General features: G+C 34.0%; 2 protein-coding genes across 4 annotated transcripts; both read left to right on the forward strand.

Moving 5' to 3' along the window:
• Positions 1-1,980: 1,980 nt before the first annotated feature.
• LOC109217829 (thylakoid lumenal 17.4 kDa protein, chloroplastic) lies at positions 1,981-4,741 on the forward strand. Its single transcript, XM_019382104.1, has 4 exons — positions 1,981-2,156; positions 2,288-2,415; positions 3,191-3,437; positions 4,293-4,741. The coding sequence occupies exons 1-4, from the start codon at positions 2,039-2,041 to the stop codon at positions 4,514-4,516; spliced, it is 717 nt and encodes a 238-aa protein (XP_019237649.1). The 5' UTR covers positions 1,981-2,038; the 3' UTR covers positions 4,517-4,741.
• Positions 4,742-4,871: 130 nt separating this feature from the next.
• Positions 4,872-7,665, forward strand: LOC109217828 (glucan endo-1,3-beta-glucosidase). 3 transcript variants are annotated; one of them, XM_019382103.1, is made up of 4 exons: positions 4,872-5,640; positions 5,760-6,745; positions 6,894-7,371; positions 7,466-7,665. In XM_019382103.1, the coding sequence occupies exons 1-3, from the start codon at positions 5,562-5,564 to the stop codon at positions 7,080-7,082; spliced, it is 1,254 nt and encodes a 417-aa protein (XP_019237648.1). In that variant the 5' UTR covers positions 4,872-5,561; the 3' UTR covers positions 7,083-7,371; positions 7,466-7,665. The 3 variants fall into 3 exon arrangements, with proteins under 3 accessions (XP_019237648.1, XP_019237645.1, XP_019237646.1); XM_019382100.1 differs by having other exon boundaries at positions 5,760-7,371; XM_019382101.1 differs by having other exon boundaries at positions 5,760-7,665.
• The last annotated feature ends 4,471 nt before the right edge of the window (positions 7,666-12,136 follow it).

The raw sequence follows: 12,136 nt of genomic DNA on the forward strand, positions 1-12,136 counted from the left end.
GAATCACACAGTAGGCTATCATCCCTTCCTAGGGGGTGGAAGTGCAGGACGGTGTACATAAGGTGAAAACGTTAAATGGGATTACAGTCGTGTTAAGTGCATAGTGATTGTGATCCTACTTTAAACATGCATATGACGTGCCAAACCCATCGCTACAGATGAGGCGTGGGCTTTGCACATACATCGGGCATAATTTCTGTTTCGTGCAGGGATCTGGCCTAGATTGGTCCGGTTATCTCAAAAGCTTATCTATTACTTTTTCGAGTTAGTGTTTACACCGAGATGGCGAGGCTATGACAGCCTGGAAGCGATACTTGGTTGGTATTAGATCTTAAGAAAACTAAAAATTTGGCTAAGAAATTCCCACAAATGGCGTCAAATTGTTTGACAAAAAAGTATTAAACCTTTTGTTGAACTAATTAGTGATGAAATAAAGGATAAATCTTAGCCAAGGATAATTAACTCCATATCTAAACGCCTTGAACAAGAGAGTAAGATATGATCAAGCTTATAAATTTCATAAGATATTAAATGTAAATGATAGGCTTACATTCTTGACATATTATCCTCTAATGCAACGATTAAGACAGAAGAGATAGAGTGCAATAGCTGAGGATGAGATCTAACTTTATTGATTCAAAAAATATGATTACAGAGATTTGTTTTTCCCTATCTAAACCCTTTCGTGGTTTTTCTTCTCTTTCTCCCCTTCTGGGAGAGATGAAGCCCCCCTCTTTTGTCTTCTCACCTCCTATATATATTGTCAGTATTCCCTTTTGTCCGTCGGTCCTTAACCAGAGTGCCGTCATCCTTTAACTGTTCTTCACGCCGCCTCCCTCAAATATCGCGATACTTACTTCACCATACAGGCTTTTGGATGGCTCGATCTCAGCAATGGCCGAGGTCTTCATTGTTATTACGTGATGTGGGTACGACCACGGCTTAGTCGTCCTTCTACCATTCCTGTTAGCGCTAATCCACGCATGGTCAGATTTTGACCCATACAAAGTAAAATTACATTGCCCTCCTCTTCAATTATTATTTGGCTTTTAGTCAAGGAGACTAATATTTTTACAGTAGGAAAAATAGCAATTTTAGTCCCTAAATTACTGCCTATTCTGATTTTGATATTTATATTAATCGACTAAGTACATTTAACTTTAACGAAATAAAGTATAGGAGTATAATTTAGTCCTTAAATCTAACTTGAAGTTAACACCTTTAACTTTAAGTTCTTTTCTTAACCACTTTTGAGGGAACACCATTTACACTTGTGAAAGAGAAATATTATCATACAACTTAGAAATTACATCCCATTTGCAAGGAGTTCATTAGTAAGATGATCACTCAACTATTTTAAATTACCTAATAAAATACTAAATTTATTGTTTTATAATTTTACTCTATAAGCAAAAATATTTATTCTATAGGTAAGTCCATAATATAGAGTAAAAAGAGAAAAAATTATAATATTAAAAATAAAGATTGATAATTTAGAGGGTAAAATAGGTATTTTTGCGCCGAAAGTTTAAGAACTCTAGTTGAGTGACCTTCTGAGTGTTATAGAAATAGTTAAGTGACATTTATATTACAAACAACATAAACTTTAGTAGGTAATTGTGAATGGTTGAGTAATCATTTGAGATAGATTCCATTTGCAACTCCTCTCTTTTTTATTTCACATTTACATACTCTCCCCGGGACTAAATTGCACCCCTTTATTAATTAAAGATTTAAATGCACTTATATCATTAATAATTGACCAAAAACCAGAATTACAATACAATTGAATTTTCCAATAGCCCCCTCGCTCCCTATGATCTAAAGTAGAAGGACTAAAGTCACTAAAAGGATAAAAGAATTGGATCCATAACGTCATAGTAGAAGAAGAAAGGGGCCAAAACGCAAAAGAAAGGAAAAGGAGCAGCGTCTAGATGCCACGTCGGATGGAAATGTATCTAGTATCTACAGATGGATGGATAAAGTCGGAATGAGTTCAGACCAATGCTGGCAATAATACTCTCACAATTCACTAACAATGGCGTCCATATCTATTCCTCTGGTGTATAAATCTCATTCCCTCAGTCGTTCCTCAAGTTATCGTCCTCATTTCACTACTCCACAACTTCATTTACCCATCCAATTCAAATGTTCAGGTACGATTCTAGAGATTCTTTTTTCTCATAATCAAGTTATAAATTATCATTATCTCACACTGTTCAAGCTGAAATGGCATCTGAATATCATAATTTTTTATGTGATTAACGTTTGTTGCCTCTGGGGGCAGCTACTAACGAGGGTTCAAATAATGAGGAGAGCTCGTGTCAGTTCAAGCAACTTAGGAATGTTGCTTGTGGGTTCCTTGCTGTTTGGGCAGTGGCTAATTCTGTTTCTCCCGTAATTGCTGCTGGTCAGGTTGGGGAAATACCACACAGTTACTCTCTTGCTATGCGATTTCACATATTTCTTTGCATTTGATATATTTTATCTAATTTCAATGGTCACAGTATTGATTGGTCTTGTAAACCACTGCATCTAGAATCCTTTTAATTTTTTAGTTTTAACTCTTCAGCGTGTCACTTAACGTAGGTAGAAATATTTTGGTTGATCGATGGGCGCATGACTTAAACGAAAAGCGGTGATACCAAGTTAAATTGTGTGAGCGAATTCATGTAAATGATTATCGCCATTAAAGTTTTTAGTTTGTCAAACAAGTATCCTAATCCAAATGGCATAAGAAATTCAAAGTCTAATTTTTCCAATCCACAACCAGATTAACTCCTCTGTAGATTCGGATTTTTATCATTCTCTTGATTGGTCATGAATTAGGATCGAAGACCAAAATTTGTCTGGTTTATGTTAAAAGTTTGTTACCAAGTTTTACCTAAGTTGCATTAGCTACACAGTTAATATGTCAATGTTACCTCACTTAAAAAAACAAAAGAACCTATATAGTTCATGTGAAGGCGCTATAGTCTAGGTTGGATTGGACGAAGTTTGAAATATATGATGATTTACGGAAGTGCAAGTGTATTATTAAAGGAGAGAGAACATCTTGGGGCTCGTGTTCCAAAGATAGGAAATAATCTATGTAGATTTTGACAGAGCAATCTATCAGGAGTTGTCATTGGTTCATATGTACATGGATGCAAGATTATCATTTGTTTACACTTTTGGGTTGATTTTGCAGAGATTGCCTCCATTGTCAACAGACCCAGATAGGTGTGCACGGGCCTTTGTTGGTAACACAATAGGTCAAGCCAATGGTGTTTATGACAAACCACTTGATCTGCGCTTTTGTGATTACACAAATGAGAAAAATAACCTCAAGGGGAAGTCACTTGCAGCAGCACTCATGTCTGGTGCAATATTTGATGGTGCAGACATGACTGAAGTGATCATGTCTAAAGCTTATGCCGTTGGAGCTAGTTTTAAGGGTAAGTTAACATAACAATTTTTGTAGAAAACAAATCTCTGCTTGTGTTTTTAAAGCCTACCAAGAAGCAATAGGCTAACAAAGAAATGCAGGAGATAAGGAACGAATGCATTTGATTGAATTATTACAAGTTATATTTGTGTAAACATTCCTGTATGTGGTAATGAAAACCTAGTATTTCATGAGATATATGATGAGGGTCTTTTAACCAGCTTATAATAACTTATACAATGTCCATCAATTTGTAATTTGCCTCTAATGTCAAGGCTGGTTGGAACAGCAGGAATTATTTAGTAACTTGCACCATGATAGAGTACTTCTCAACTATTCCGTGTTTGAGCAAGATAAAATGGAAAAATTGATCATTGAATGTCTCTTATCCATGCTCTCATTATTGCCACACTGACTGACCAATGAGAAATTTTTTGTTATAGTCATAACTACTTGCAAATGGACCATAAAAAGAATTTCTTTGATCACTCCCATAAATTTTGACAAAAGAACTACGGATGAGAAGAATAATCATCAGATGAATATTGCGTGTCTGAATTTAAGACCGATTAAGTATATGTTTCTTTTTCCAACTTTCTTATTTCTGTCTCTTCACTGAAGTAAAACCAATAAAAGCTGCAGCATTTATATTTGGGGTATAATATGTTTTAGAAAATCATAGTAGTATTGTCCTCCAAGACTTTCTCTTATTTTCTACAGTAGCCATGGGCAAAGTTTGACAACTACCACACATTACGTCTTACTGGAAAGGCTAAACAGTGGCTGAAGCTTTCTAACTTGTATGCCTCATTCGAAGAAATGCATCTTTTTCTAGGTTGGGAATCTGACTCTTCACTATTTACAGGGACGGACTTTTCGAATGCTGTTCTAGATCGAGTGAACTTTGAGAAAGCCAACCTCCAGGGAGCTTCATTTAAGAACACTGTACTATCTGGATCTACCTTTAATGATGCTCAACTTGAAGATGCAGATTTTGAGGACACAATCATTGGCTACATCGATCTTCAGAAAATATGTCTGAATAAAACTATTAACGAAGAAGGGAGAGTTAACTTGGGATGTAGATAACCGTATGCTATTGTCCAGTTTTCTTATACTTGATTCATCTTCCATAATCCGTGGGATAATTGAATGTAAGCTACTACTCATATATTTGTCATTTTGGTATAGCAAAATGGGTGAGCTGTGCTGGTAGAGGCAACTAGGAGTCTGCTCCCCCCTTTTCATTTGAAGTTCAGTAATTTACACTGTTTGTACACGAAACTCTAGTTAAACTTCACATGTTTAACCTGATGGACTTAAGTTGGTTTCTAGAAGCAAATCACACTCTGTAATTTGCTCAACGCCTCGGCCAATTTGTTGTTCTGGTCTATGGATAAGAAGTTAGAAATATGCATCAGGTAATGTGGTTGGGGGACTGTGTGAGTGTATCAGAGGGATAATTTGGAATATCATGTCTAATTGCAAAAAACTAAGGTATCCTAGAATTTCCCGCGATCCTGAGTCCTGACTGGTTTACCCTTTATCCTAGATGTACAACTTGTCCTTTATTTTAAGCTATTGAAGAATGTCTCCTGCATGTTTTCTAATTCTTGCCCGGTTTCTGTCAATGAACTTTTTCGACATAAAAAATTTGTGATAGACAAGTTTAAAGTTTCAAAATACTCACGTCAAAAGATTTAAATTTGACTATTCCCCGTATTTTCTGTTTTCCCTTGCCTTGTTTTCTGTCAATGTTATGTTTTTGACATCAAAATATTTTTCCAATGTCTATGTCAAAATGTTCGAAATAATACTGGTAAAAGCTTTAAAAAAGCAGGCAACAATTTTCCTTTATCAACGTTGTCTTTGATGTGAAAAGGGACAAAACTAGCATATTCCTATGGTAAGATCTAAGGGGTGTATCTCATATCCATATTTGCCAAAGCGAAAAAGAAGAGATTCCTCTCCTGTACTAGTTGTTCTATGAATATACCTTTCCTCCCTTGACAACCCAGAACATCAATCTGAATGCCAATTTCCAAAGGAAAGCATCTAGCACAGGTGCCTTTCTTCAGCCAAGCTGCTGACATGCAGACATATTTGCAGCAACCTGCAACAACCAAGCGCAGTAATGGCGAAGGTCTTCTACTCACCCCTAGTTCATCTTCTCGGCGCATTGCTTGTCATCCTTACACCAATTTTCATTCAAGGTAAGCAAGTCTTTTTGTTTATCAAATCAAAGCATTCAAATGCATGCCACTGAGTTCAATAACATGTGCTTTATATACACTGTCAGAGGATATAATTTGAGCTTCTCTTTTTGTAATAGGAGTTGAAGGAACAATTGGTATCAATTACGGCACAGTGGCTGACGACCTGCCTCCACCAGTCCAAGTTGCGCGCTTCCTCCTTGAATCCACATTTATCCGTAGTGTGAGACTCTTTGATGCCAACCCAGAAATCTTGAAAGCATTTGCTCACACTGGTATTTCAGTGACTCCCAACGTCCCCAATGACTTTATTCCACACCTTACCAAGTTAAGTTTTGCCCGGCAATGGGTGGAAACTAACGTCCTGCCTCACATCCCCGCCACCAACATAGTGAGAATACTTGTTGGCAATGAAGTAATTTCAACTGCCAACAAGTTACTTATTGGGAGCCTAGTTCCTGCTATGGAAACACTCCACGCTGCCCTCGTCGAAAGATCCTTGGACCGTCTCATCCAAATTTCTACACCACATTCCCTAGGCATACTCGCAAGTTCTAGCCCACCTTCCACTGGGAAATTTAGACCAGGATATGACATCCATATTCTCAAGCCATTGCTTGACTTCCTCAGAGCTACTAATTCACCATTCATGATAAACCCATATCCATTTTTTGGTTTTTCTCAAAACACACTAGATTATGCACTCTTCAGGCCTAATCCAGGGGTGTTCGACGAAAACACACGACTCACCTACACGAACATGCTGGATGCACAGTTAGACGCCGTCTACTCGGCCCTAAAGCTCCTGGATTTTGAAGATATTGAGATTGTTATTGCAGAAACTGGGTGGCCGTCGAAAGGAGATCCAGGGCAAGCTGGAGTAGACGTTGGAAGCGCGGCGGAATACAATAGAAAGCTCATGCAACACGTGATGTCTGGTGTTGGGACACCACTAATGCCTAACAGGACATTTGAAACGTACATTTTTGCACTCTTCAATGAGGATTTAAAACCAGGGCCAACTTGTGAAAGAAATTTTGGATTGTTCAAGCCTAATATGACGCCAGTTTATGACATAGGAATCCTACGTCCAACGGTAGCTAATGCTGCCAATGCTGCTGCGCCCGTTAATGATCATAGTCACACTAATAGTAGAACATATTTGTTAATACTCCTGTACGTGTGCTTGATGTGTCTGTAAAATTGGCTCTGGTCTGCAGGCAAAAGTGATTCCATCGTATTCGACACCAAAGGCTGCACCTATGAATCCAACAACACCTGCACCTGCTAAAGGAAAAAGATGGTGTCTTCCGAAATCAGGAGCAAATAAGGAAGCAATACAGAGGAACATTGATTATTGTCTACACTCCGGTAGGTGGTCTGGTCGTGCAAGGGGGTGTTGGAGTGGGTTAGAGTCCTACATTGGTTGGGGAATGGACTGATAGCCTCCTTATGAACTTGGGCAATCCTCGCCTCATGAGCTAGCTTTTGGTGTTGAGTTAGGCCCAAATGTCATATCTTTACATGGTATCAGAGCCAGATCTGTTCCCGTTTGAGCCCCTATAATATATTGTTCACGCTCCAGTTGGTGGTCTGGGCATGCGAGGGGACACATTGATTGGGGAATGGGCTGGTGATCTCCTTATATGGACTTGGGCAATCCAACCTAGTGGAAGTATGGTTATGCTTGTGATTTTAAAGGAACTGGAGCTGTCATCACTAGAGATCCAAGTAAGTTGGGATGGTTAAGTTGCTTTGATTTGAAATCATGTTGTGAGAGCTTAATGATTCGATTCCTTTGTATAATTGTATCTTGAAATTTCAGGCTACGGAAAGTGCAAATATTGAAGGATGTTTTGGAGCAAAAGAACTACCGTTCATAGAAGATATACTAACCAAAAAAGTAATTATAAGCTAGTTTGACGAGCTTTTATAAGCTTAGCCAAACACCCTCTAAATTTCTTTTGATTGCTCAATTTTGAAATAAGAAAATTACATTTGGCTTTGTGAAGTATATACGAAGTTCATGCGAAGTAAATTAATTTCACTCATTAACGATCTATCTTATTCATACTTTTCTCTTGCGATTGTCCTCCTCTTTAGCGCGCGGTTCTTAATCATAACATTACCAGAAATAACTATAGCTGTAGAATATCAAAGATCTATATATTATTAAAAGGAGAGGAAAAAGCCCTCTCCTTAAGCCAAGTGGCAGCCTAAAAAAATGCCACATGGCATAATTGGTTACTAATTAATTATTTAGTTTATAATTAGTTATTGTTTACTTATTATTGAATTTAAATACATATAAAAAAAGAAAATAATAAAATACAATAAAAAACTACCATATATATTAATTGGTTACTTTATTTGGATTAATAAATATAGATATCTTATAATTAAATATAATAAAAAAAACAAAAAATAAATACATAAAAAATAACTACCCATTCAAATTGGGTGGGAGTAGTTTCAAGTTTGAGTTTTTAAATTATTTTAAAATAAAAAACAAAATTAAAAAAAAAATAATGAATTACCAATTCAAATTGGGGAGTAGTTTCAAATTGGAGTTTTATAATTATCTTAAAATAAAAAAATGAAAAATATATTTATATAATATACATATAAAAAACGAAAATAATAAAATAAAATAAAAAACTAACATATATATATATATATATATATATATATATATATATATATATTAATTGGTTACTTTATTTGGATTAATAAATATAGATATCTTATAATTAAATATAATTAAAAAACGAAAAATCAATATATACAAAGTAACTACCCATTTAAATTTCGTGGTAGTGGTTTCAAGTTTAAGTTTTAAAATTATTTTAAAATAAAAAGCAAAAAAAATTTACCTATAAAAAAAACGAAAAAAGAGAAGAAAAACTACCCATTCAAATTGGGAAGTAGTTTCAAGTTGGAGTTTTAAAATAAAAAACAAAATTAAAAAAAATAATGAATTACCAATTCAAATTGGGGAGTAGTTTCAAATTGGAGTTTTAAAATTATTTTGAAATAAAAAAACGAACAATCTATTTATATATAAAATAAAAAGCAAAAAAAAAAAATTTACCAACAAAAAAATGAAAAAAGAGAAGAAAAACTACCCATTCAAATCGGGAAGTAGTTTCAAGTTGGAGTTTTAAAATAATTTTAAAATATAAAACAAAATTAAATAAGATAATGAATTACTAATTCAAATTGGGGCGTAGTTTCAAATTGGAGTTTTAAAATTATTTTAAAATAAAAAATAAAAAATCTATTTAATATAATATAATATAATATATGTATAGTATATAATATATAATATATATAGTAGGAGAGTCAAAGAAATCTATATCTTTATATATATAATAGGAGAGGCAAAGAAATGTTATAATGACAAGTGTCATAATTTCTATTAACAATATAATTATACTAAATATTGGATAGTATAATAAATAAAAATACATAACGAAAATATTATTTGATTACTATATAAGTCCCTTTAATTTAATGGAGATTTTATTTATTAAAATTTAGACAATATCTATTCTATTTATATAGAATAGGATAATCAAATAATTGTGATAATTCCAAATGTAACATCGAAAAATTAACAAAGTGACAAATATTTTTTTAATATTGACCGCGCATCGCACGGGTACGACTACTAGTATACTATAATAAAGAAAAAATGCACGTTTATTCCTGGGTTAACTGTAAACTTCAACTTTAGTCATCCTTATATCTCACTTAACATATCTAAACTGTCAATATCATATTTGTTGCTACACAATAAATTAGCCCATTACAGTATACTGACGCTAATTATGGAGGGAACGAATTTCATAAACTGCATAGATTAGTCCAGAATGTTTTATGTTCTAAAGTTGGTTTTATATGATAAGTCTTAAACGCCTTACAGAAAAACAATCCCATTTGCAATTCTCACTAATTTCACCGATTGCGCTGTTTAAACAAGGTGTGTAGTGGGGTGTAACTTTGCTAATTTCATTCTATATATAGTACTATGCAATAATATATTAAAACAAGACATTTTGGAAGGGCTGCTGTCGATCTGAGTGGTCATTTTACCATCTTAAGTGGGCTTTAGCATAAAGAACTATGAAATTCCCAAAAAAATAATTTTGTTTTCAAGTAAACATAGTATTTGAAATTTAGCTAGCATTTGGCCATAGTTCACAAATTTGTTTTAAAAAATTTGATTGGGTGAAGTTTGGTTTGAAGATGAAAATCTGTTTGGACATAATTTTTCAAAACATATTTCACTTTTTTTGAAAAAATATGAAAGTGATTTATACCCATAAGTTTTAAAAACTATCAAAAATACCCAACAACTCTGAAGAAAATTCATACCAAACAAGCGAAACAAATCTTAAAGAAAATTTATACAAACATTAGCAGATTTTAGCACATTACCTTCAAATTTGTCTTTGCGGTGGATTGGCACAACTTTTCCTTCTGTTTATAGAGAAGGCCAAAGCCACATGAGCTTAATAAGGGAACAGTGGGTAGATATGGATTAATTGGGTCATAATAATAGAAAGTGGGTTTTTTTATAAAATACAAAAATTTGGGGCAATTTTTTGAATTTTTTTTTAAAACCAAATGGTAATATTTTGGGCGAAAAATAGCTCTTGAGCTGGTTTTGGAATTTGGAAATTTGCCAAAATATGGATAAAATCTATAAACAAACAGGTATTTGCCAAAAAAAAATTGACAAAATCTATGGCGAAACAGGGGCGTAGAGCTGTGTTTTGACATGAACACAATTTGGAGCTATTTTTAATTTTTTTGGAGTGATTTGAAGTGAAAACTTTGAAAAATAACTTTTTAGAGCTTTTAAAATTTTCAAAATTCGACATCAAATGAAATTTGAAATTTGAAATTTTTATAGTCAAACACTAATTCCGATAAAAAAGATAATTTTTTTTTAAAAAGTGATTTTTTTAATAGCCAAACGGGCCTAGATCCTTATAGACATTTTGGAAGGGCTTCTGTCGAATAACGTGAAAATAGCACGAGCTAGCCAGTTTTCAGACTGATAATTGAAAAATAGCAGCGTTTGCAAAGTCATTGAAAAATAATCACTATTTTGCTGAAACACAAAGAGTTCCAGCATAATATACTGGAGATTGGTGCACCTGTGTATCAACTTCCAGCATATTATGCCGGAACTCCAGCACACGTAAACTTCCAGCATAATCATGGGCGGATGCACGTGGAGCCATATGGGTGCTCTAGCACCCATTGCTTTTGATGCGGAACCACTGTTTTATGTATACAATTGATATTAAACTAACAAATAATTTGAGTCAGCACCCAGGAACAAAATAAGCAGGTGGATGCTTTGGTTAGAAAGTGCACCAAAGAGATGTCTAGATGGGAGGATCGCAGAATCGAATCCCTGAAAATATCTTTATCATTTTGATATTAATAAGAGATTTTTATATTCCTATGCCACATAGGAAATCTTATTACCCTCAATGTTTAAGATTTGACTTAATTACACTTAATATTCTAAATTACCAATTCTATACCATAATTAATTAAGGGTATAATTAATTGTACATTTTTTACTCCTTAATTAAAGGAATCTGCACGTTTCTCTCTCCTAACCCCTCAGTCCCACCCACGTTTTACCCATACCCACGTTCTTTTTACCATTTTCTATCTTCTGAAACCAAATTCTCCCTCTAAATTCACAGAAAATTGAAGAAACCCTTCAACAAAGTTGGTTCCCCATTTTACTCCAGTTGAAGTTCATCAATGAAGAACAACAAAGTTCATCAAAATTGAAGTCAAATCTTCAAAGTTCATACACACATTTACCTTCAGCTTCAAATTTTCTCAATGAAGAAGAACAAACCTTCAAAGAGACAAGAGAGCAGCAATTCCACCATTGACAGCCATTAAATAGCTTTGAAGCTTTGAATTCAAATTTGGGTTTTCAAAAATCATTATTTATTTTGATTGGGTGTTGTTGAAAATAATTGGGAATATGTTTTGGAGTTTATATCTCAATTTTGAGGGGTTTTGGTGAAGATTAGACTTGGTTTTGACTGAAATTCAGATTGAAACTCGAAGAAGAAGAAGAAGAAGAAGAAGAAGAAGAAGAAGAAGAAGAAGAAGAAGAAGACATATTGCAGAAATTATAGATAAATTGTAGATAAATTGTAGACTGTTTTTTGCAGAAGATTTTGTAGAAGTTTTAGTCGTTTTGGATTTGTGAAAACAGAAAACAATGCATCTACAATCAGAATACAAATAATCTACAATTTATCTACAAAATATCTACAAACCGGATACATTGAATTTTAATATCCCAATTCCAATTTCAATTGTAGCATAATTGGCATTTTCGACATAATTGCGTTTTTTGCAGAAGATTTGTAGAAGTTTTAATCGTTTTTGATTTGTGAAAACAGAAAACAAAGCACCTACAATTAGAATACAAATAATCTACAATTTATCT

The sequence above is a fragment of the Nicotiana attenuata genome, unplaced genomic scaffold, assembly GCF_001879085.1.
Source record: "Nicotiana attenuata strain UT unplaced genomic scaffold, NIATTr2, whole genome shotgun sequence".
Taxonomy (NCBI): domain Eukaryota; kingdom Viridiplantae; phylum Streptophyta; class Magnoliopsida; order Solanales; family Solanaceae; genus Nicotiana; species Nicotiana attenuata.

Coding starts and splice junctions, on each gene's coding strand:
- LOC109217829 (XM_019382104.1), top strand. CDS start 2,039: ATGGCGTCCATATCTATTCCTCTGGTGTATAAATCTCATTCCCTCAGT. Junction 2,157..2,287: donor CATCCAATTCAAATGTTCAG/GTACGATTCTAG, acceptor CTCTGGGGGCAG/CTACTAACGAGGGTTCAAAT. Junction 2,416..3,190: donor CCGTAATTGCTGCTGGTCAG/GTTGGGGAAATA, acceptor TTGATTTTGCAG/AGATTGCCTCCATTGTCAAC.
- LOC109217828 (XM_019382103.1), top strand. CDS start 5,562: ATGGCGAAGGTCTTCTACTCACCCCTAGTTCATCTTCTCGGCGCATTG. Junction 5,641..5,759: donor TACACCAATTTTCATTCAAG/GTAAGCAAGTCT, acceptor TTTTTGTAATAG/GAGTTGAAGGAACAATTGGT. Junction 6,746..6,893: donor TACGTCCAACGGTAGCTAAT/GCTGCCAATGCT, acceptor TCGACACCAAAG/GCTGCACCTATGAATCCAAC.